At 37.0% G+C, this 27,806-nt stretch overlaps 1 protein-coding gene across 2 annotated transcripts in view; it reads right to left on the reverse strand.

Moving 5' to 3' along the window:
- LOC129001884 (LIM domain transcription factor LMO4-A-like) overlaps positions 1-27,806 on the reverse strand; it is a 335,873-nt gene that overhangs the window by 4,778 nt on the left and 303,289 nt on the right. For both annotated transcript variants that reach the window (XM_054429344.1, XM_054429345.1), the window contains exon 5: positions 26,631-26,770. In XM_054429344.1, coding sequence (XP_054285319.1) covers positions 26,638-26,770 — 133 coding nt within the window. In that variant the 3' untranslated portion in view covers positions 26,631-26,637. The remainder of the gene's footprint in view (positions 1-26,630; positions 26,771-27,806) is intronic.

The following is a 27,806-nucleotide window of genomic DNA, read 5'->3' on the forward strand; positions in this document are numbered from 1 at the left end:
TTTTACGAAAACTACGTTTTAACACGGGGGTACAAAAAAAAACTTTGAGACTGAATTTTTTTGTCATTTTGAGGATTTGTTTCAAAAGATTTTAACATAGGCCAAAAAATTATTAATTCAGGCGAGTGGAAAATCATTAAGAGACAAATAACATGAATAAATAGTTTTGGTATAAATATAAATCGGTTTAAGATACAGGCGCCCGTAACGTCTGAAACGTAGTGTATGTGTTACATTTACTGTACTGTATTTTACTTTTAACATACACATTCATTATGATCTGGTTAATAATTTGAAATTTCTAACTTATTGAGGTACACCTTCAATACTTTCTAAATTCCAATATTATTTTACTCATGTCACCATGTACTATTTGTTTCTTCACGCTGCAAACTGTATGCAAATCTATACATTTTACACCATAATCAGAACTATGCATACTAATCATGCATAGGGTACAACGAGAATATAAATATATAACGAATAAACAACACGATGCATCACAAACCATCACACTCTCACACTTAAGAGATGTTCTTTATTTGTAACAATTTGGAAGCGAAGTTTACATTAATTAATTGGCAGAACATCAATTACTTAAGATCAGTTTTTGTAATTAAAGAGTTAATTAGCGATCTTCGTTTACGGGTATGTTTGCCCAACTTTAAACTTTGGAGGTGGATTCGCCGTAATTAAGTCAGACGTAAAAACTTCAAAATGTTTAAATTATCTTCTGTTTACCGTTGCCTGTTATTAATATAATACGTCATATTCTAAGGTTTATTGGATAATTATATAATGTTAAAATAGTTTATGTGCACCGCGTATTCTTTTAGTAGGAAAACTTCGATGTTTACAATGTATTTTTCTGCTGATTTCTATTAATAGCCAACTTCATTTTGTTTGCACTTTTGATACGCAAGAAGTCATAATATCTAAAAAAAATTTACATTTACTACTACTGTTATAATTAATTATTAGGCCAATACTTTGATGCATCAGTTTCTAAATACGAATTTGTTACTTATTTGGACTACACCTACTATACCACAGTATCTACATCTACTGACGATTTATTTTACAAATCATCCTTTGGTATCAATATTTTCTATAAGCTAACTTTCCGATTGTATGCAAATTTGTTTATCAACTTGTGTAATTAATTAACATGATGCATCCTTGTTTTTTACATCAAAGTTATGCACAACCTTCATAAAACATATTGAATTAGAACTGTTATACTAATTAATGTAGGAACAAACATTGATCGCGGCAAGCATACATGTTTAAAGAACCGATCGAGCGACAGTTGGTTAACACGAACAAGAACAAAGTGGTAATTAACTCAAAGGCAACAATTACCGACTACTTTGAGCCGAGGAAAAATTACCGGTCAGACGGTCAAAGGTCCATCGAGGAATTATTAAAAGGCGAATAATCGAGTGAGGCAAGACCCTTGTTAGCCCCAATTACCTCTTTTACCTTTGGTCAGTCTTTAGTCCTTGGAATCTAATATCGGACAATTAAAGTTACGCCGCTTTATACGAATTCTATTGCGAGCGGCATGAATAAGGCTCAAAGTGACAAATGGGACATGAAACTACCCCCTCTACCAACCCCTCGCTCTTCCAACTAATTATAGCTTACAAGCAAGACCAAGTCATTAACGCAAGCAATCAACAATAATCCAGAAAACTGTGCGACAAACGCTAATTAAATCGCTAACTTGGCCCCTTCATCCTCCCCCTCCTCACCCCCCACGCTCTGCTGATTAGCCCTTCTTGTCTTGGAGGCTGCCTCGCACACACACACAGGCGATTTTATGTGCGATATTCTGGACTACAGTACAACTGGTTGAACAATTACAAAGTATAGTTTGTGAAGTCTTGTATAATGGTGACATTATGATGTGGTTGATAGTATTGAACATAGTTTTAGGCCAGGAAGTTGTTTACCGCTTGAATTTAATTTTACTTATTGGTACTAACATATAAATGTGAATATAACGAATAACACTTTTCTATAGCCTATACCGTTGTACTGTTAACCTTTAGAAGAAGATAGTATATGTTTTTATTTTGAACTATTTCAACCAGCCATCCTTAAGTCCCATTGGTGAATGATTCTATTTTTCAACTTTTTGAGTTGGTCCAAGTTATTGTATATAAAGTTGGATAATATAATTCAAGGGTAGGTCCTTATCATTACAAGATTATATTCCTTAACTGTTTTTGTTTTTCAATAGTTGAACAGATTTGAACTAACCATCAAACCATTAAAGAGTTATTCACTACCAACACAGCACTACTTGCGCTATCGTAGACTAGACTGTTTCCTTTCTTTAATTTAGCCACAACTTTGTTTTACTTTTCGTAATTTCTAAGATTGATTTTAATTTAAGCTAATTAAACCGGTAATTTATTATTATTCATTATTATTTGACCTAATAAGTCATTTATTTAACCACAAGTAGAGACATTTACGTTTATTCGATACGTCAAAACGGAGATTTTATCCATCGTATTGAAGTAATATAATACTAATTTTACATGATAACTTAACATACATTATCTGCAGATATTCTACAGACAGTTTTTTTGTAAATTGTAGGTTAAGTAACCGTTTAAACAAGCTCTACAACCCAGCGATTCTAATCACCCCACCAGCTAACAACCCCGACTGAAGGCAAGATCACATGTAGTAATTAATCACCAGTCCACTTTATATATAATGTATTATAAAGGGACCGTTAAAAGCGGCTCTATCGCCGCATCTAATGGGTACTTAACTAATTTGACGGGCTAAGCCGCCCGATAAATTATTCAAAAAGCTCTCGATTAAAAATATAGCTTAACTAGAGGAAGCCGGCTATTTCTTGTCGAGAATTAGCCCAGGATGTTGCTAGTTTATGGAAGATAGTTTTATGTGGTTGTCAAACACGTTTCGGACGTTTTGGTTTTTGTCTCGGAGTAATTTTGGGGTTGTTCAACACCACAGTTGGATGTTCGATTCCACTTTGAGTAGGGTTTGTGATGTAAATAACTGCATTTCTAAACTATTTTTGCAAGTGGAATGAAACAGAAGCAAATCATTTAATACTCGTACGATGTGCATTACCTATGTAAAGTTGAAAACAGACGGTTGCGAAATTTTCGGACGTTTTGAATTCCTATCGTTTTAATTTTTATCGTCCTATTAAGTCGGCGATTCAATGGGAAGTACTGTATTGATTGTTTATGATTCAAAAGAGAAAATATCTGCGATTTTGTGGGTGCCGTCACTCTAAATATATCAGTATAATCAATTCTTGTACTGTAGTAGCTCATCACGTAATTTCTTGGGTACGTTCCACTCACATGTGTGTACTATTTGAGCAAATTAATTGTTACAAGACCCAAATGCTAAATAATATCTCTAACCATACATACCCATGTGATTACCACAATCGCAATGCTCATTCGCCACACTCAGCCCATATAGATCTAATGGACAGGAAGTGTCTTCATATATTTTCCAAAGCACTGTCTATCACCCATTGTGTGTGGATATTGTTAATTGAGTTCCACTGTGCAGGTTAAAATGCGGATCGATTGTTGGCGCTGATAAATGAACTGATCCGTCTTCATCACTGTTAATATTTCTACGTCGGTTTCTTAACACAGTACAATGTATACGCATTACCAGCAGACAATCGCGCCGAGGCATTAATAATAATTACCTATGTTAACAAAAGCGAGGGGATATTGCTGTTTTGTGAGATGTTGAGACTGTTAACGGATTGTTTCGGTTGTGTAAAATGTATCTGTTAAAGTACATCGCTGTAAGATACAATATGTGCGAGGTTCTTCATGCTAGTGTAATTTTAACCGTCGTGCAATAAATTGTTCGATGCACCAACGTTTACAAAAACTTGTTTCCATATATACATTTTACCTTCATGCTTTTTTCGATGACACCTATATCTTAAGAACATTGTTTCCCTTGTTAGAACTGGGAAGCTGCCTTAAGCGCAAGTAAAAAGATCCACCAGTTTTTAACTTTTTAGCGAATTTCCCATATAGGGAATAAGCTATTACCGTAGTACTCATGGTAAGACCTGGACCCGAGACCGATTTATTTTTTCGTTTTGAGGTCCCTAGAGGCCAAAAACACCATCCGTTCAAATTCACATGTATATATATATATATATATATATATATATATATATCATATTATTATTATTTATTATTTATTTTTATTTATTTTATGTTATTTATATATTTTTATATAAATATATATGTGTCCGTCAGCATGATAACTCGAGCAAAAATGATCCGATTTTGATGAAATTCGGTACAAACGTGTAAACCTACATTTATTCGAACAAGTTCGCGAACCAGCATGATCGGACGGGAACGGGGTTTTATGGGGTAAAAATGGGGTTTTCCCATTTTTGACCCTAAAAACACAAAATTTTACAATATATTTACAAACCATTTTGTAGAGCTTAAAAAACAAATAATTTAGTATATTAAAGCGTTATTGTGCGCCTAATGGTTACGGAGGAAATTCCAAAAAACTGTAAATTTATAATTCCCATGTTATTCTTATGGAGAATAAGTCAACTGTTGTAGTTTGCTTGTTTATGAACATATTTTGATCAAATTTGGAAAATGTTTTTATTTCTTACTAACTAGTAACATTTAACAAAAAAAAAGTGTAAATACAATCAGTCAAATGGAAATTCGCTTAGTCTGCAGGTTTGCTGCGGCGGGGGTATTATCTTTTCTAGTATTTTAACTTCAAAAAAGTCTGACGACAGCTGGTCCAAAAACATAGAATGCATACACTCGAAAGTCAATTCTTCAACTAAACCTAAACATACTTCTTAACACCATTACAACCATGTACAACGAAATAACCGAGAGACCTGCACATTCTTTAATACAACCACCGAGCAAAATATATCAAAATTAATTTCCACCGCAAAAACAATTGTTGCGGAAAACAAACATGAAGGCTTAAACAGCGGCCGGGGAATACATTACAGTAATAAAAACACAAAACAACTGAACAAAGCGACTATCAATGTGGTGAAACTACACAATTTGTAATTAAATAGAAATTAAAATCACAAACTGCGGTGTCAACTGGTCTATCGGGCAAATGGCTCAATTCTATTTACATTCCGCAACAGCGCGGCAAATATAATTAAATGAGTGTTAGCGACCACTACTGTATCACTAGGCTAGTGTTTTTGCAAATTAAACACCTGTTAATTAATGGCCTATGACGGTGGCCTCCAATATGTGATACTTGCCGTTTTTGTTGACGGGCGGATTTAATAGCTCCCTGTTTGGTTTGCAATTGGATCCTCACTTAGTTTGTGGTTTCAATTTGGTTATTTTTTTTGCGCTGTCATTTTTATTTGACTTGTTTTTAAGGTGAATGTGGAAGATTATTGATAGACAATGTTTATTTAGTGTGGTCTTTAAAAATAAATAAATAAATAAAAAAAACTTTAAGATATCTTCAATAAAAACTTTTGTGTATCGATTCTGATATAAGGGTGTTTACTTTAGTTTACGAAACTGAGGTAAATTAAGAGTTAATTCACCGATAGATTTGAGTTGGAAAATTTGATCAATCACTCCACACAAACTTTTTTGCATGTAAATGATTTTCATAAATTAAAGATTTTCTTCGTGTGGTGTAAACACTGAAATCACACAATATTTACGAACCATATAATCGACTTTAATGAAATAACTCATGGCATAGTAGTAGAGAACCGATATTCAGAACGTTTCTATATGTCAAAAAGCAGTTCAAATATTCAGCAAATATGCCCTCGTATCGCGATATTTACAAATAAGATCGCACCGTGTTTAACAGTTGACCGAGCATGACAAGTGATCGTCGCTGCACTCTGCTCGACCGCGTTTCCGATGCTGTAAGCAATACATAAAACGGGCAAAAGTGATTAGCGATACATCACTGAAAAAAGTACACAAGCGTCAATAAACCTGGCGCAACGGACTGTCGAATCGGCAAAAAACCTCACGTCGAATATTTACCGTGTATCCGTCAAACTCAAAAAGAATTTGCAGATTTCAGTTTACAAAAATCGCGCTGACTCCGAAAGAATGGAGGGAAACAAACATCGACAGCTGTTTACAGCAAACACGCGCGGACGTTGCGACTTATTTATTTTCAATTCCGCACATCGGTCAAAGTGGCGGGGGTTATTTAATTGGGAAATATTAGAATAATCTCGACGACAGAGGCGAAAACAAATACGATTTTCCGTTCAAACAATCACCCGGTCACAAAGAGATCTTCAGTTCGTATTTACTCGATTAGAACACGGGAACGCTCTCGGCGTAACGAGACTGACGAAAAACACAAACGAGTTATACGGTTTAACAAACACACGACGCGCGACGCGCTACGTCCGACAGTTATTATTCCATCGGACACTTGAGTCCGCGATGGTCTCCGGCAAACAACCCAGTTTGCTTTCAATTACATTCTAATCACTCCGGGCTGGTACAAATTGATTTTCTTTCTGGACAAAAACTGCTAATGACTGACGATCGGAGAATCAATACGATCGCGGTGTTGTCACGAAATACCGCGCGGTGGTCCCGTAAAACGTACAAAAGAACCCACTCTTCCGTCGCTTCGTTCTTTGCCGTTTCCGTCGGCGAATCGATTCCCCCATGCTTCATAAACACAATTACAACGCTCATTTACGTAATAGCCTGGAAAATCTACGACATTGAACCGCCGTGGTCGGTTTTCCACAAAAGCCAACCAATTTGCAATTCGGGTATTACACTTTTTAGGTTACCGAATACGATTAAGATTGCATCTAGAATTTTTTTTTAGGATGTTAATATTACGCAATTACCACTAAATGCATTAATATCATTTTGATAATTCATAACAACTAAACTATCCCAATCAGGACTCAAGATTCCCTGTGTGTCACATGCGTAGGCCAACAATGATTTTGATATGATTAACAGAAAGCTACATTTAAAGCTCACACTAACACATCTAGTGGTTAAAGGATGAAGTGGGCCTTACAGGCACATGTAGTGACCAACACATTATAGAAGTCACATGTGTGTGACGGATAGAAGGCTCAATTACTGTAAGTAGAGAAGCATGGCGTCCTACAACATGTAGTGGCCAACACACATGTAGAAGGACCACACGTGTTTGTGTGACGGATAGAAGGCTCAATTACTGTAAGTACAGACAGCATGGCGTCGTACAACATGTAGTGACCAACACAAATGTAGAAGGACCACACGTGTTTGTGTGACGGATAGAAGGCTCAATTACTGTAAGTACAGACAGCATGGCGTCGTACAACATGTAGTGGCCAACACACATGTAGAAGGACCACACGTGTTTGTGTGACGGATAGAAGGCTCAATTACTGTAAGTACAGACAGCATGGCGTCGTACAACATGTAGTGGCCAACACACATGTAGAAGGACCACACGTGTTTGTGTGACGGATAGAAGGCTCAATTACTGTAAGTACAGACAGCATGGCGTCGTACAACATGTAGTGGCCAACACACATGTAGAAGGACCACACGTGTTTGTGTGACGGATAGAAGGCTCAAATACTGTAAGTACAGACAGCATGGCGTCGTACAACATGTACTGGCCAACACACATGTAGAAGGACTACACGTGTTTGTGTGACGGATAGAAGGCTCAACTACTGTAAGTACAGACAGCATGGCGTCGTACAACATGTACTGGCCAACACACATGTAGAAGGACTACACGTGTTTGTGTGACGGATAGAAGGCTCAATTACTGTAAGTACAGACAGCATGGCGTCGTACAACATGTAGTGGCCAACACACATGTAGAAGGACTACACGTGTTTGTGTGACGGATAGAAGGCTCAATTACTGTAAGTACAGACAGCATGGCGTCGTACAACATGTAGTGGCCAACACACATGTAGAAGGACCACACGTGTTTGTGTGACGGATAGAAGGCTCAACTACTGTAAGTACAGACAGCATGGCGTCGTACAACATGTACTGGCCAACACACATGTAGAAGGACTACACGTGTTTGTGTGACGGATAGAAGGCTCAACTACTGTAAGTACAGACAGCATGGCGTCGTACAACATGTAGTGGCCAACACACATGTAGAAGGACTACACGTGTTTGTGTGACGGATAGAAGGCTCAACTACTGTAAGTACAGACAGCATGGCGTCGTACAACATGTACTGGCCAACACACATGTAGAAGGACTACACGTGTTTGTGTGACGGATAGAAGGCTCAACTACTGTAAGTACAGACAGCATGGCGTCGTACAACATGTACTGGCCAACACACATGTAGAAGGACTACACGTGTTTGTGTGACGGATAGAAGGCTCAACTACTGTAAGTACAGACAGCATGGCGTCGCACAACATGTAGTGGCCAACACACATGTAGAAGGACTACACGTGTTTGTGTGACGGATAGAAGGCTCAACTACTGTAAGTACAGACAGCATGGCGTCGTACAACATGTAGTGGCCAACACACATGTAGAAGGACCACACGTGTTTGTGTGACGGATAGAAGGCTCAACTACTGTAAGTACAGACAGCATGGCGTCGTACAACATGTAGTGGCCAACACACATGTAGAAGGACCACACGTGTTCGTGTGACGGATAAATGGCTCAATTACTGTAAGTACAGACAGCATGGCGTCGTACAACATGTAGTGGCCAACACACATGTAGAAGGACCACACGTGTTCGTGTGACGGATAAATGGCTCAATTACTGTAAGTACAGACAGCATGGCGTCGTACAACATGTAGTGGCCAACACACATGTAGAAGGACTACACGTGTTTGTGTGACGGATAGAAGGCTCAACTACTGTAAGTACAGACAGCATGGCGTCGCACAACATGTAGTGGCCAACACACATGTAGAAGGACCACACGTGTTTGTGTGACGGATAGAAGGCTCAACTACTGTAAGTACAGACAGCATGGCGTCGTACAACATGTAGTGGCCAACACACATGTAGAAGGACCACACGTGTTTGTGTGACGGATAGAAGGCTCAACTACTGTAAGTACAGACAGCATGGCGTCGTACAACATGTACTGGCCAACACACATGTAGAAGGACCACACGTGTTCGTGTGACGGATAAATGGCTCAATTACTGTAAGTACAGACAGCATGGCGTCGTACAACATGTAGTGGCCAACACACATGTAGAAGGACCACACGTGTTCGTGTGACGGATAAATGGCTCAATTACTGTAAGTACAGACAGCATGGCGTCGCACAACATGTAGTGGCCAACACACATGTAGAAGGACCACACGTGTTTGTGTGACGGATAGAAGGCTCAACTACTGTAAGTACAGACAGCATGGCGTCGTACAACATGTAGTGGCCAACACACATGTAGAAGGACCACACGTGTTTGTGTGACGGATAGAAGGCTCAACTACTGTAAGTACAGACAGCATGGCGTCGTACAACATGTACTGGCCAACACACATGTAGAAGGACTACACGTGTTTGTGTGACGGATAAATGGCTCAATTACTGTAAGTACAGACAGCATGGCGTCGTACAACATGTAGTGGCCAACACACATGTAGAAGGACCACACGTGTTCGTGTGACGGATAAATGGCTCAACTACTGTAAGTACAGACAGCATGGCGTCGTACAACATGTACTGGCCAACACACATGTAGAAGGACTACACGTGTTTGTGTGACGGATAGAAGGCTCAACTACTGTAAGTACAGACAGCATGGCGTCGTACAACATGTAGTGGCCAACACACATGTAGAAGGACCACACGTGTTTGTGTGACGGATAGAAGGCTCAATTACTGTAAGTACAGACAGCATGGCGTCGTACAATTAACAAGAAGCCGGCGCTCGTGGAAATGCAAATGTTTCATTAGACTAATCGAAAACATTAGGCGAAATGAACAGTTAGGAATCTCCATTAGTGATTAGTTGTCGACAGGATTACTCCTCTGCTCTCTCGCTCTCTCTCACTCCACTTTACTTCCTGATTATTCTTTTTAATTAAAACTAACTTGGCTTTCTCATTTCGTTTCCAAATACCTGGCAGCATTTTCATCTTTTTATTAGGTTAAACTCTTCGGCTACAAATAACACTTTGTTGCGCGAAAATTAAATTGCCCCTAGATTAGAGTGTTCTTTGTACACGTTCGGTTGAAAAGAAGCGCAAACAGGGTGTTTCTTGCAACCCGTCCATTAACTGTAATCAGAGGATGTGTGATGCGTGTATTTGGACTGTACTGTTTACAGGGTTGATGTTTATTACTAAACACTACATAGCGCGAGCACTGCATTGACATACATTTAGCTCTGACCACAAATATTGCTAGTATCAGTAAATAGAGCGACAGAGGAGTAGACATTGTCTACAACCAGTAACTATATACGATAGTCATTTCTAATGCACGCCACACTTTGTAATACAGTATAGGTTGCCAGATTGGCATAAAATAATTGGGACCATTCCGCCGAGCACAATAATTTAAAATCACAAAATATACAATATACAGAACTTTATTTATCTAGCAGCTATTTCTATTTCACAGAACCCAATATAGCCAATCCATTTCGGAAACAAAGCAGCTTTTGAGACAAAACAACGTGGTCATCGGTCAAAACAAACGGACGTTTCGCAATATTTGAACGAGAACAAAGAAAGAAAGTAATTAATTACGAAAGATGGAGGGCATACCGATCGCATTGATCACCTAATGGGCCTGTAATAGAGGTCTGTCATTCACTTAATGGACGAGTATTTTTGTTAGGCCCTCAGACCGCTAATGGACACACTTAGCGTCCACTAATCAATTTGTGTTTTATTGGCGCAGACATCCATTTGATAATTGCACTAGATAAGCCACACATCCGATTATTCGGTTTGCGTTTGTGTTGATTTGTAGTTGACAGCTGATGACTGTGAATGGTCTGAGGTGGTAAAACGTGTAAAAGGGTAAAAGGTTTGGTCATTATGCGGGGAAAAGCTGTTTGAATGACTGGATAAGTAGGATGCTTGAAAATTGTTGATGGGATTTGATTTTCTAAAGTAAATACAGTATTGTTGTAAATTTTTATAAAATATACTGTACAGCTTTTGTTACTTAGAAAATAATCAAATTTCATGATTTGATATCGAACTTTGACTCCAATAGTCAATGATATCGACTGACATTCTGCATTTATAATTTATAAACTTGCACTTTAAAAAGCGTTATTAATAGTTCGAAGATACACAAATCAATAAAACCTAACAACGCGTTAGACAGATCTATTCGTTGGATTTATCATGTAGCATTATGTTTAGCCTTTGCACTTATATTTTATTAGCATTTTCCTAACGATTAATCTGTAATGCTTAGCACACTGGCAAACGGCACAAACGGAACATAGCGAGGACTTTTGTACAACGTTTTTAAATTTCATAATTTTGAAATTTGTCTACCACCATTACAGTTCTGTAAGAACATCCTTACAATGCAAACCGGACTTGTGCTCAGAAGAGAGTCACAGCTAGAATGGTTATCTGACTCACAATACATAGACTGTCCGGCGATGCTGACGTCATAACTGTATAAGTACTATGACGTCATTGATGCACTTGCATTGTGCAACTGCATTATACAAATGTCTACTTCGCAGTCAATGATTATACAGAATCTAACAAGTGATCAAGAGCAGGACTTGATTCGGTCATCAGACTCATAGAACCGTCTCGCGTAGGCCTAAATGAATAGTGATCAATTTTAATTACCGTATGTGACAAAATAAAAATAAAAATTTGGAATTAAGATTTAGGAAAGCGATTTTTTGGTAACCAGATAAACCATCAATAACCATTTACATCGACGTTTTATTTCTTACACCACTTTAAAAACGTTTTCCACAAAACACTACTACATCACTACTTCTTTACTTTTCCCCTAAACTCCCCCTCCCTCTCGACCAGTAAGTACCGAAATACCCGATAGGTTCGCCCGCTGCATGCATCATACACAGAGCTATGCATGATTTACACCCTGACCTGTGTAATTACCCTTAGACCGGCTCAACCCCTAATTAATGCCGCTCGCCTTTTACCCCTCCTCTATGCGGTTACATTAACTTTGGTCGCATTAAAAGCCCTTCCTTAAAAGCCTCCCCACGGCCATACGCAATCAAGACTGTTGATGCAGAATTCATGCTTCTAATGATATAATGGCTCCTGACAATGTATCGATCCGTTACTCAGCTTGTAATGTTTAGTCGTGAAATATGAGTAAAATTATGTATGTGAATTGTTTTATGGTTGATTTTGTCCTTAATTTTATAATTTGACACTTTGGCAGTGCGGTAATTTTTACAGGAATGGGTGCCACTATAAAGGCTATGACTCAAACCGGATGGGTAGGTAATGCAAAACATTATTTTCAAGCGAGGAATGATTTTTCGTATTAAATTTAAAGCTCGTCAGACTAAAAAGTCTCAGTGTTAGTCTTAAGACGGTAAATTTAGGTAAAGGTCATGAAGGCAACCAAATGGAGACTGCTGTGATGAAATAATACTGATGACAAGGTTCGAACCATCAATTTATTGTTTATCAGCTAAAGACTCCACTATAAAATTGAGCCTACCATCCTACCAGTTCGATACTTAGCAAATTTTTATCAAATAAACTACTACTGTTAAGAGGGTCTTGATACTCAAAACAGATTCAGGAATATTAGTCTAAAATCCTTTATGACACAAAATTTTGCATGTTTAAAGTGCATCTCAAGTACATGGGAGAGGTTGGAAAGAATAACTATATTACTCCAGAAAATCTGCTCCTAAAACAGGAGATGTTCATTTTTCACTATTGAAACCAATACAAAGAATTTTGGAATAAATAACTTGTGACTTATGAAAAACTTAAGTGACATTTGCTTTGGGGAGTGTGACGTAGTCTCGATTTAAATGCAAGACTCTGGAAATGAAGGATACAGAAATGGATAATTATCCAAATTAGAACTTCGGCAGCTCCCAAGCTTCATTCAATGGAGTTGCGACTGGATAGGATAGTCCAAAGGGACATTTTGAATAGGAGAAGCCAAACAGAAAAAGAGATGTTACGGGTTGTAAAGATCCAGTGTATTTGACTACTGTATGTACTATCAGAATCGGATTAAAGTTTTGGAAAATTATTTAGACTATAAAATGAGCTAGGGTACCAAACTCCATTCAGGAGCTTTAAGATGAGGACCTGGGACGCAACACCTTGATGATTCGCTGTTTTTGATCATTTTGATTTAATTAAATGATCCTGGCTACAGAAACAGCTGATCAGACAGTAACAAAGCTACACATATCATCCCTCTATATTCTACACCCATCCTTAACTCATAGCCTAAAACACCTAGGTTGCGTATCTCAATAAATTTATACTTGTATTATAGGTTGCTAAAGTCCAGAGCAATCTATCAGTTTAAAGTTTTAACAAACAATTTAGACGACGATCGATAAACTAAATACTTCTTAAACACCACAGAGGGAAAACTGAACCGTTACCATGCAGTGATTTTCCAGCGGCCAGCGCAGTTCCGTTACAAACGATCATGAACAGAGGCACGGTGATGCAGCTTCCAGAGTGTGACAGGTAATTAATTCTTACAGAACGTCGTACTTTGATGTCGCGAACTGACCAACACACTCACACACACACACACACACACACACACGCAGTCTCAGGTGCGTCTGACACCGCTAATCGACATTTGAATCAATTTGTCCTCTAGCGGACAAAGGACGTGGTGTATGTGATGGCAGGATAATGAGCTATTTGCTCAGTAGAACCATGTAGTGAGCGTTTAGGTTTAATGTTTAGTAAAGGTAGGGAATTATAGTACCTTCCTAGTAGTAAGGGAGTTGAGACGCATGTTTAGCAAGAATGACTAGAGGTTATTCTCGTAACCGATTAGTAAAGTCAAAACTGCACATAATTGTCTTTGATTGTTGCGTAAATACTATTTAAAGAATCAGCTGGTTTTCAGCAATTTAAGTACCAAAACACATATTCCTAAGTCAAGGAGATTCATTATTTTTACCTTAATTCAACCCAAATGCGTCCAAAACTGAAATAATTTTGAACTCAAAAAATCTAGTTTTTTGGGATCGTACGATCTTTATGGGGACGAAACTCCTACAAATTTTAGATACGTCTCATAGTAAACATTAATAATAGAGGGACATAATCAATGGCTAATTGTTTACCCTGTTAAATCCTTTTGTGTGTCAAAGGTTAATAACAGATTTTGGCAATGAATTCCGTACATACTGATTCAGGGGCCTGACCACTGACTAGTAGGTCTTGTGCGGTATTTCACTGTCTTTATATAACCAAGTTCAATCGTCTGATCTGACGTGTGATTGATTTTTTTCGCTGATATTTTGATTTGATTGGTTGGTTAATTAAGCCTACACAGCACGCGCCTCAAGTTTCTTCAATCCTTGCCAACTTAAATCACATACCCCCTATGAGGAAAAATCACAAAATACACATATTGTTTTAAAATGAACAACTAGCCTTCAGACTAGCACGAGGACACTAAATAATAAATAATAGACACCGTGTTGTCAAATGAGCATCGACGACGGCAGTATCTGTCAAAGCAAACGAATGAAGACGACATCATCTTGGCAGAACAGTTTAATTTGCAAACCAAATGCTCGGCGCGAACAGCGTTACAATGCTCGGCGATTTATAACCTTTAATTTATCCGCGCAAATTAAAACCGCTGTAAATTGTTGTCCATCTCATTACTGCCGATCGTTGCGAACTGAATCCACTTGTAAGAAAGTTAATTAAGCTGAATCAGTGGCCTCCTTGGAGTAATTTCAAGATTTTCAATTGAGGTTAACATTGTCATTCATTCTTTGTGGATAAGTGAAAAGATAAGTGGCTTGAAACTAGTACCTAGTTAAGTAGGCTATTCTTTTAAAGCTTTTGTTATTGAGTTTAATTTCCAGCTGAGCTAGTTAAAACATTTGTTGGTATTAAATGCATTTATCTCAGTCCAATTCAAATTTATGTTACAATGGTCCTTCAAGATTTATTATTAAGCCAAGCTATTTTTTATTTAATCTTGCTAGTAGAACAAAGATTTGCCCAAAAATCGGTAAACAGACTAACCAAAACTTAAAATCGCAAAATATTTATAAAATTTTAATTTGATTTAGATTTTATTAAAGTGTATTTTATAAAACTATTAAAAAATAAGATGAAGGTAAAATGTGATAAAACAAAATTATACACAGTTAAAAATTGTAGTTGAATTTGCAATTCAATAGTTAGGCCTACAGTTTTTAAGGTTGTGAAAATGAATTTCAAAATTTGGTTTGGAGCAATTTCTATAGTGTGTTTAACACTGATAAAACGCATCATAAGCGTAATCGTTTGAATCTATCTATTTTATTGGTAAGTAGGTTAGAAAACAAGTTTAACATCGTTTTAATCCTAGTAACCCTTATCCCGTTATTTCGGAAACGTTATAATTTTGTACTAAGCATTAAAAAAAATCAAAATACAACTAACAATTTAATATAGACTATTTGCAATCCATACGAAAATAATTAACACCTATATTGCGATTGACAACTATTAAATAAACTGTTTAATCAACTAAAACATGTATTAAGCAGCCGAACAATTAAGGATAAACAAGAGACAAAGGCTGTAGAGCTGTAGTAGCTGTACATTGCCAGGGTAGGAACATATTGCAGCTATAACAGTAATTAAATTGCCTTTCTCATTAGCTTATCTTTCCCTTATCGCCCAGCAGAACTGGCTACATCGGCCTATCTCTCAATATCACCATATGAGGACTGCGTATCTCTCTTGATAATCTGTATCCAGTAATTTGAGGGAAAACACATACACACACACACACACCAACACACATCTCTTGATATTGATATCAGTCGTTTTCTATTAACACTCTGCATAACTTGGATTAGTACAAGTTGAACTTTTAAAGTGAGATTGGGGTGTTTAAATTAGGTAGGTAGTTATTAGTTGGCCGATTAGTTTCAATAAAATGTGAATTTGTGATAACAATAGTCATACAATACAAAAGGTAAGAATGAATTAGAGGAGGGATTTTATATACGAAAATGTAACTTTGACAGTTAGGTAGCTTCTTGAAGTATTTTGCTAACTTTTAAGTATACCCCTTCTTTTACATGGAACACGCATGTTATTTTTGGTTTGAAAGCATTTGTTTCAAGCACTTTCAGTATAGAATTAAATTTGGGATTGATAAATATGTATGATACAATCCAGTAACTTTTGAACGGATCATGCCCATTACGAAATTATTCAATTGTTTGTATATTATTGAGAATTAGAAAAAATTTTATCAATACGGGTAAAACGCAAATTGTATTGATAATATGTTTTATGATTTCCTGAATAAACTTAAGCGCTGCAGTATGTTGACATTCAGTTACAGAATAGACAATCCGAAATAAAGACGAAACATCTGCAATTCAAATACCTTTTCCACCGTCGATTGGAAATGCGAAAAATCAACTGACTAATAAAATAACAGAGCCTCGGGTAAAACTCTTGATCCGGCAGAGGCGATCGGGACGTAAAAGTGTTTTGGAAAATGGAAAAACGATTGAGTTAAGCGCCAGCTTAAAAACACACAGGCCGGCCAAACGGTTAACAATAAAGAAACAGAGGCTAATTGAGGCAAAACCAACAGTATTTGTAGAATAAGAGACAGTAATGGTAGAGGTGACCTGGGGGGGGGGGTAAAATTTGCTTAACCTCGTCGGGCCGGGTCCTACCGATGCCTTATTAGGCTAATCCACCCAAGCTAATATTTACAAAAGGCAGTTAGCCTCTATTAACTCGAAAGCGTAGATTTAGGGTTTTTAATTCCGGAGGAGACGTAAGCCCGGTGTATTTCTTTATTCATCGTTCATGAACGCCAGTAGGAGGGGGGGATTAGTCTGTTTCATTAGTTTGAGTGGCTCGCTACCCCTCCCGACCTTCCCTTAGCAAAACACCCCTACACAGATTTCTAGGTTGTTCAACAAGGTGCAGCTGATATGTGTATTGAACGTGAATCGACAACATGCATTATACATATCCAAACACGTTTTGGGGTATCGGGGTACATGCAGATGCATGTATAATATGCATATGGTACATGTACTACTGTATTATTACACCATATCCAAAATATTGGTGGGACGTGTATCAGGAAGAGTTCACTAAAATATTATTTTGCAGTTCAAAGGTCCTTATTGGTGTTTAATAGCAGTATTTCGACATCATCGAGAAATCTTTTAGACATTTAAAAAAATTTAGAACTGAGGATGTTTGATTAGGTTAGGCTTAGCAAAACTTCACGTAGTTTTACGTAGTGAATTAACGGTGAACCACTACAACCCAACAATGCACCACACAACACAACCCCCTCATACAAACCTCATATCGCCTACTTACCCTCGACTTCCAGGTGGGTTCACCTTGTACACAATGCAGCAGATTGGCCAGTGCTTGTTATATATTTATCCGCCGCTTGTTACCTACAATACAAGACCCACGCATGTCTATAGATGTTTACCTAAGGCCAATTACTGCAAGGCCTTCTCGTTATTTCTGCTGCCTCTGGTCCGTTTAATTATGTAATTCGTTTCCCGTGGCGTTCCGTCGCTTTGACGTGGATTTCGGCGTAATCAACCCGCGGCTCTGGGGACCGGTCAAGCAATTTGACCCGACTTTTGGCCCCGAAGTGTTATTGATTCGTCCTGATTGACGTCGGGTTTTAATCAAGGATTGTTGCGTATTTGTGTAAAAGTTGTATTGTAATCTATTCTCCGGTATGGACATTACCGTCATTGTTTGCCACAAAGTGTGAGTAAAGTGTGTAAGATTGTGGCATAGATTAAATTTTGAAAATTCTATTCCAAGCAAGGTCGATTCTGAGTCTATGTCATTTGGTTCATGTTATTATGTTGATGTTAAATAATAACAAACCCAGGATTTGGACAGTTTACTAAACAAAAGACACGTAAATATTTCATCAATCTAGAAACAAAAATAAATAATTATTTATTATTTATTTTGTTGCGAATTTTATTCATAGCATTATTTTCAATAGAAATTACACTGTCGAGAGTCACTAATTATATTTACAGGATTTACGAGGTGGGTTCACACAACTACAGTAGGAGATCTACACTTATGGGTTCATATTTTTGAACTATGCTTGAATGTAATTAAATAATTAAAACATATCGTTTCAATTCGCATGTAATCGTCATGAACAAAAATTGATATTAATAGATAGGTAATAATAGTCGATTCTTGTAATTTTAATATTATCCTGACAATAAGTTTAATTTCCTCAACAATGAGTTATATCATAAAAATTATGTTATATCGGCATTGTAACTAAGATGTTCTGTGAGTACAGAAACAGAAACAGCAGCGAGTGAAATAAATAAACCGATACTCCCCTCAGCCGAAGCCCGGTGAAACGCACCATTAATGGAAACATGGGGCAACTTTACACTGTTATTTTAGGTTAAACAATTTGCCGGTGCCTTGCCGGACCGGAGCTTTGTCTGCGCCTAACGACAACGTTAATTTAAACTTCACCGTTCGACTTGGGAGTTCAATCGAACGAAAAGCGCCAATTGAACCCAAGTGTAACTAATTTCCACGTACGGTCCCGGTACGCCAGAGCCGAAATGTTATAATTGAAAAGAGAAACTAATCACCGTATGTACGTCGGCACGTAACTGACTTATCAACTACGTCGTGTGACAGCGACAGCCGCTGATGAAATGGCGGGTAACGCGAGCCGTATAGCCCGGATTATTTTCAGTCTCGAAAATTGGATAACCCGTCCTGTTCCTGTGTTTATATTGTTGTTTTTTCACCGATACGCGTCCATTTTTTGCCGACTTTTCCCCGGCTGAATGATTGCCCAATATCGGATATGCAGTTTGAAATGAGCCCGTTTTACGTTTTCAGTTTTTTTGTTCGGTTAATTACGCCTAATCCACTCGGCGCTGTCATTCCTTAACTGACTTTGTGGAAAAATGAAAAATGTCAAATTACCGCTGCCCCGGCTTGTAACAGGGTTATTGCGATCTTTATCTAATTGAGACAATACCGTATCTTCTAGTCCAATTTGTCACGGGATATTCGATTCAAACTCGATTGTGACTCGAGTTTTTCTGGTAATATTTTTATTTGGGAGTCCGGTGATCCGATTACCGATATTGTTTGAAACATTTCCAAGGGAATTCGATATTCAGTAGAAATTTGATACAAAACATACATTCGTCTCCCTTGTGGAATTGTTGGATTTTAATAATTAATTTGAGCAAATAAACTTAAAATATTTTACCTACATGAAATTTACGCCCCTCGCAAATTAATGAACTTCAGATGAAGCAATATCTAATAGGATATGATATACTGTATTGTAATAGAAAAGATATGTACTTACTGCAGATTTTTAAATTCCCAAACGTGTAATTTTAGAACCAAAACACGCTCCTGTCTATGAATCGTAAAACTTATTGTGAAAACGAGTATTTCCTCAAAAATGTCATGTAAGGTTTTCATCACAGCTTAAACTTACTTTCTTTTAGATTTATCAGCGACCCCCATCTAGAGGCTAATTCAGCCTGGACCATTTACAATGTGTATTCTGGGTCTTATGTGAATTTTGATTGTTGCAAACTATTTGTTCCTGATAAACCAACCGACTTTTAACTAATTTATCTGAATGTATCAAAAATGTAAATGATTCATCTGTTTGTATTATAGCCAAAAAGTAAAGCACATAGTATGGGAGGGGGGGGGGTAAGGGAGCGGCTTATAAGGGTTTTTGCGTGTACACCCCAAAATAATAGAGAACCATTTCAACAACCTTTGTAAACTCAAAACTAAAAAAGGCTTCTACGTATAACGAGAGGTCTATTGAACTATAGGTTCAATGGTTTGATATAACCTCAAAACTCGTCAATCCCGCAGGTATGTTGTTGAGCTGTGGTCCTCACAGCTTGCACCTGTGACTGGTCTAGCATAACTACTATGATCACACATTCGTTCCAGTCTGCCTCATGTATATAATTATAGCCTCACGAGGCCCTCCCGCAGCCTCATGTCTTGCCTCGGGCCTCGTAGCCTCAGTGGACCACGGTACGTCTTGGAACATCGTGGTATCGATAGTGATTGGTCGACAAATGATTGATAGGTCTTAATATTTGATTCACAGGGTAAAAGTATGGAAACCCCTTAGACGTCAATTAAAAATAAACGTAAGTTATGTGACTCAATAATTTCGTCTTCACTAAATAATGTATGGTTCAGTCAGGATCGATGTATACTTGCATTCGAGATTTTTTAGGCCCCCACAGCTAAAAAAACATAACAGGCGGTAAATACAGTGAAGACATAATCCTAAAATGACATTGTTATTCGTTCATAAGTGAAATATTACAGGATGTTCGGACTTTTTGAACAACCTCTATAAAATGCACATAGATATATAAGTGTTTTAGACATTGTGTTACCGTACCAATCCAACATTAGTTAAAAACTACATTATGCCAAAATGTTTTAAACATGCGCAATATTAAGTTGCAAAACATTTTCTTCCATAAATATTTTCAAACGTAACATTGAAATGCAAACTATATTAATAAAATTGGAATTACTTTAGTTCAATGACCACTACAAACAACAGTGGATTCTATACTAAAAAATTACCTTAAGAGCTTTTCGTTGTATGTTCACTAAAATTTGAAAAAATATTATTATTTAATTAAATGACATTTATTTTATTCTTAAGTTTATAAAACTAACTAAAAGATGGTAAAACATCATAATTTTTTCATGGGGTGGGATATGAAGTGTATTTATGACCTAAGAACCACTTTGTACTTGAAACTATCACTATCCTGGTATTTCTCTATGACAACCGAATGAAGACTAACCGATGTTTAACAACGTGGTAGTACGTCCTTACAAATTGAACTAATACATTACTAGTTGGTACTTAGCCGGGTAAGTTGAAGTACAAGAGTGTAAGACAATGTGCGGCATCGGGTGAAAGCATTTACGAGACTTGGATTAGTTTTGAGCAATTTCCGTGTTGTAATGAGAGATGGTATCACGACAACCCCTCCCCCCCCCCTCCCACCACCCCCACGATACTATCCCCTCCCCCCATCGTCTTGAGCACTCAGCACTGGGTCAATGGTAGAGGGGGAGTCTGGGCTATGGGTGTCTTGTAGGAGCTGCAAGCGAAGCGATGTTGAAGCTATACCAATTTATTTGTTTTATGGTAACTGTAGGAAAAATATAATGTGCAACTCGAGTGCAAAGTGCAATTGCCTCACTCGAGAAACCATTCTTCACTCGCCTACGGCTCGTGAGTAAGCATTTCTCTCGAGTGAGTCAATTGCTCCCTATGCTCACTAGTTGCACAAATAACTGTAGTCTTTTAAACACTGTACAACCCGTTTTTAGGTTAGGTTAAACCCAAGCGGAATGGGAAACGCTGCACCAGCTGATCGTAGTCGTAGTGTCATTGACTGTTATATATAATAGATAATAGGCAATGGTAGTTTCCTCAGTGTTGCCAGCCTATTTCCAAGCGTACACGGATTACGTGTATAATAAAAGCACGTTGTTTTGTGTTGTTCGGTTGGAATACTGGTGTGCAACAAAGTAAAAACTCTATGAAAAATGTGCGCCAAAGTAAATAAATGCAGCAATTAGCAGCTTTCTGTACTATAATCAGTGCAAGGAAGCCCACTTTGTCGGGTGACTGTAGGGAAAGAATCGTTCAAGCATTCTAAAGAGGCAAGTATAATAAAATGCATATTCCAGCACGGTTATATATTTATGTTTACTGTGTAATTTGTGATGAGGAACGACGTGTACAACAAATACGGGATAACGATTAGACCACAATAACTACAATAAATTAGTTACACTCGTGCTATAAAGAACGACTGATTAAAACACAAGCATGTCAATTACTAATTAATACACTACAATAATTTACGTGATAATGTATAGGAAGATGAATATTATGTTGAAATATTAGTGAAGTCTGTCATTAAGGAAACATTTATCTAAATCCATCTAAACTAATAATTTAAAGTTTGTACTATTTATTGCAAAAATCGAAATGGCAAAGATTTAGTGTATATATTACTATGATTCTCGCTTGTCCAAAGATGCACTTGTAAATTATTTACAACTAAGTAAAGTTATAAGAAGTTTAATTACTATCAGTTGAAATAAATGTTTTTACGTGAAAACGTTTAAGCCAATAATATTACACAAGTATATTTAAACGATTACACGAGTTAAATACTTCTACCTTAATGTTCGTGATCAATTTAAAATAAAGTTGAACGAAGCTTAATAACAAGGAACATTAATCTAAGTTGATAATTAAGTGCATATCTTCACATCAGCCGAGATGTACTTGACTAGCTACATGAAATATTACGCCGTTATTATTAAACAAGTTAAAATGCAGTTTAAAGTTATCAGGTAAAGCTATGACTGGTAATTTTGGGTATGGTGTATTTAATTAGGCATAGAATTAGATTTTATATACAGTTGTTTGATATTTATATATATTTCTTGACCCCGACAACTTTATGGGTGCCTATATACATTTTTTCCCGGAAAAGACAAATCAAGTCTTAAAATAGTTGGTATATTTAAACTTACATTTTAACAATTAACGAGACAGTAAATACATATTTTATGGTATATTATTGCATTGCCATCAATTTCTGACAAGAAAGGAACATTCTAATGTATATAATATTTTGAAGTACTGTTGTGTTTGGTGTGTTTACCTTAAATTAATTATATAAAATAAAAGACGTTTTCGAACAAATATGCTGATTTAATATGCATGTCAACAAATACATCTAACTAATAAAGTTAAATACTATTTTCATCACTATCAGTTGTATTTAATCTTTTACTAAAATAGATAACACCAAATACACAAAAGATAATATTTTCTATCGGTTTCAACTAGTAACACTAGCCAGGTCAAATCGGAAGTTAAACATTTTATAGCTTTATTCGAAAAAATGACACGCGTTTGGTACAGAAACACTTACGTAAGTACGCCTGGCCTAGTACGACCATCACATGTGCTTACCTAATTGCTGTTGCTGTTTGATTTAGTTGGCGGCCTATCCATCATTGCCTACACTGCAACACACGGTGATTACAAAACCCACCAAGTAATTGACTCGCCTAATATACGATCAATTACCTTGCCGCACACGTTTTATAATGGCTGTAGTCGCCGTTAACATTCTCTCGTGATTGTTTCCCTAGAGTGGAGTTCGTTTTACTTTGGGTCTAAATGGTCAGAAACACTGTGTTTTTATAGGAAACAGTTGATAATTTTTCTTGGATGATTTTTTCTTGACGTCCTTTGGAAAATGATTATTTTCAAGAACACAATAACTTGGTTAGTTAAATATATTCACAATCCTCGTTAATACAATCACTGATTGTTTCATGAATTTTGCAGATTTGCAAGAAGATCCCTAAAGTATAATTTTATACAGACACACCAGACACTCAGTTTTAAAAGTCAAAATTCCATTAAAATATAACTAGAACACCATAACGGGTCAGATAAAAAAAAATAGTCAAAGATGTGTTCAAGGCTTTATATGACTATTTTGTCAGTATTATTGTTCGTATGCTTTTTAAATAATAAAAAACAAAATGACACGCGAGAACAGAATTACAATAATACGAATAAAAGTGTATTGATTTGACCTAATCATTTCTATAGTGCCACCAACCACAACAATATAATCACATTGCCTAAAACACCAATAACATAGATTTGTAATAAAAATTTCAAAAACCACTAATCAATCTAAATATCTATGGCGTACAAGCCACTAATCATAAAACAATAACAGATTGACAACCTCAGTGTGAGAAGGTGATAGTTGTCTGTTGGTGGTTGGGGTTGGGAGAGGGGTAAGAATGAAGGGTTTACAAGAAAGGAGGGGGAGGAGGTAATAGGAAACAGAACACGTCCGTCCGGCGACCGAGCGACCCAATGAAGAAAAGTGGTGTTTTGGGTGGAAAAAGGATTGGCCGGGGGAAGTTTTTCATTCGACTAATTCCAGTTTCTTTCCCTAAGTGATTACCACTTTAAAAGGCCGAGTAACCCAGACTTGTCGCGATTGACTCGTCCCATTTGGAGATTATTTGGCGCGAACCTCACATCGTTACGATTCTTACCAACTCTTGGCCTTGATTTGTTGCTGTACTGGTGTCACGCCACTATTTGTTTCTCGTAAAATACTTGATTTTAAATCAGAAATATTGCAAACAGTTCCTAAACAGATAGTTGTGATTTGGAAATTGTTTTGAAACAATGATTTAATGTCGTTTACATGGCATCGTCATTTATCATGGTTAGCTAATCGATATCATTGTTGTATCAAAACCTCTGCTGCTGTATTCAGTTGAGAAGGCTATATCTGGGAAACCAAGTCAAGTTGCAAGTCAAGAAATTGCAATAGAAGAAGAACGAAGAGTGATAAGTAATTGAAAGAATTCTTCATATCGATGGTAAGAATGAGCTGCTATTAGTTAAATTAAATTTGTTGATTGTTGATCTAAACCGCATCCATACAACTAATATTCTTATACCGTAACAACCAATATTCTTGTAGAAAATAAGTAAGTATGCAGGAAGTAAGTATGCCTATACAATATCGCCTTTCTACAAATATAAAAATGAGATTAAATTTGCTTAGTTTGTATTGATGTTAAAAACTACTATCGTAGACAAAAACTTCAATTGCAAGATTCACACAATGATGAAAGCTTAAATTGCAATGATTAACTCGACTGCAATGATTCCTACGCCCAAACTGCTTCGCCAACGCCAACATGCACAATGCACCTCAGCATCTGACATTGTCGATGAATCAAGCCTTCTTACTGCCTACTGCCTACACGTATGATGCGAGAACCGATCAAGTAGAGAACGTCTCTGTTGGTAATATTGAATTGAAAGATATATCACGGACGTTGGAATTGTTGTGTGTGCGCGAGACGAGTGTATAAAATGATACAACTAAGTGTATACCTTCTATGTATTACCTGCCGTCTTTGGAAGAGAATATTTACAGTCAAGGATGCATGAAACTATTACATCACCGTATATGTGGCTTTCAGTTTTAACTTATACCAACACTTAAACTGACAAAGGTTAAAATTTAAAAATGAAATATACATTGTGCAAAGCTAAGCATTACATAACCGATGACCACAAGGTGAGATACATTCCTTTAATGTTGACCAGTCGATGTATAAGGGACAGCCTACAATCCATATTCATACATGAAACACAATCTTAGCCTCGACATATCTAGATCTCTAGTTACATTGAATGCATTTCTGTGTACCACTTTGAACTGCGCCAGTGTGGAAAGTACATCGAAATGTACTTAGTAATTTTAATGCGTTTGGAAATCAAGGTGATTACGTTTATGAATTATTTATGCCGACTAAACGATTCTTATTTAAATAGTCTTTTATACCTGAGATAATTACTTATGCATTATGCATGTGACGAAACTCGTCAGTACAACCATAAATGTTGGAGAAAAACGCGCATTCTGATGTGCGTTTTCTATCAGACGGTTTTGACCATGGGAAATTTACGACCGTAAATTTACGAGACCGAAAAAGCGGAAAGATTTTAGATGATAGCTTGGGTTCGTGGATGTGCGTTTAAGTGTGAGAACTTTTGTTAAATTACATAAAAATAACTGTCTGTGAACTGTTAGGTAAGTCGGTGGACGTTTCTTGTAAAGTATTTTCTACTTTTCAATTTAGGATGTTATACTGTTTTGGGGTTGAATCTTATAGGACAACATTCATGATTCAACATTTTTATGTCTCTCTAGTTCCTTGTCTCAAATGTACGAAAAATGCTAAGACGAATCTTAAATGTCATTTTGAAATATATATATTACTGTGGCGTAATTTATTTCTTAGCACAACTCTGATGTCTGATTTCTGTTTAAACCAATCAAAATCAATTTGAGCCTTTTTAGTCTCTTATAATTTTTGTTTGTAATGTGTATACTGTACATTTACCCTAGTAGGGCGAGATACTATTGCAGTTAGTTGTAAACAATTGATTTTGTAAATCTATATTTCGCATTATTACTCTAGTTTGGCCTGTTATGAGAAATAGGTCTTTTATACCATAAAAGTGTCTCCTTTTAGGAAATCATTTATTTTTCCGTTCCAAACTAAAAATTCACACAAATGTTTGTGTTTGATGTGTTAGTGTGTTTCAGAATCTATAGTTCCTTATTTTACTATTTTTCCTTCACTATTAAAATTGTCAATCCATATTCCAACATCTACCACAATTTGTTTATAATAAGGTTACTCAGAGGTGTTACTTGGACAGGAAACCTGTGTTATCATAAGCCGAAAGGCTTTACCAGTTTCCATCTTAAGTTATCTGCCTAGGCCTACCTTGGTTTCAGTCGCGACTCCTCCTAGGTCGTCCCACCTTGCCTTTGCGGACCCCCGTGGTGCCTGCGGTCACCGCCGACCCCTTCAGCAGCTTATGCCAGTCCTGTTCACAGACCAGGCTGCCGGCCAGTAGGTAGTACCTGGAGCAAACAGTCCACATGTCACAGTAGCAACCAACAAAACATCTTATTCTAGTTCATAGGCATGGTAGCCAAACTTCTGGTAATTTAAAACTCTTGAATGCAAGTTATAGTTGTAAAACAAATTTGAACTGTTCTGTTCATTGAGTTTGATATAGTACTGGTGTTAGAATTTGTGTTTCCAGTACAATGTATGTCTTTGTCAAAGACATAATGAAATTGTCGAGTTACAAGCGGCTTGCTCTATATCCTATGTAATCCTGATAATATTGAATCGTATTTCTCGGACTTTTGTACTAATTTTAGTACCCTAATCAAGTCTCATACACCAATTAAATGCATTAGAAGATCTTCCTTCCCATGTTGGTTCACTCATGATCTAAAGAAGTTGGTTATATTGAAGAAGAAGCTCCATCGTCAGTATAAGGCTACTTCAAACCTACGTTATTACCATGATTTTTGTCTTGTGAGGGCACAGTGCAAGGAACTCACCTCGCGTTGTTACCAACAGTACATTAGCAAGGTTGAAGACTCCATGCAGTACAATGTTAAAGCTTTCTGGGCTCACATCAATAACACGAAGAAATCTGCGAAAACCAATAATACGATGAGCCTTGATGAAACAACTGCAACTATCCCACAAGACATCTGTGAGCTCTTTGCTAAACACTTTTCTTCAGTTTTCAAACCATCTGAAAGAGATCCTTTCTTCGAAGATCAGTGTTCTTCTGGTTCCTTAACTGAATTTTCTGTTTCTTGCAATGAAGTCGAAAAGGTTCTCTCCACCTTAGATTGTAATAAGGGAGCTGGTCCTGACGATATTCCACCATTAATATTAAAGTACTGTAGCTGGATTCTTGCCCCTCACTTGACAGTATACATCAACTGGTTTTTGCACTTGGGTATCTTTCCCCACTGCCTAAAGACAAGTTTTGTTACACCTATCTTCAAGAATGGTAATTCTTCAGACATAAAAAACTACAGACCAATCTCCATACAATCATCGCTCGCCAAAGTTTTTGAATCCCTGGTTCTC

Source organism: Macrosteles quadrilineatus, unplaced genomic scaffold (assembly GCF_028750875.1).
Source record: "Macrosteles quadrilineatus isolate MER2022 unplaced genomic scaffold, UCM_ALF_1.0 Scaffold_8__2_contigs__length_117827958, whole genome shotgun sequence".
NCBI lineage: Eukaryota > Metazoa > Arthropoda > Insecta > Hemiptera > Cicadellidae > Macrosteles > Macrosteles quadrilineatus.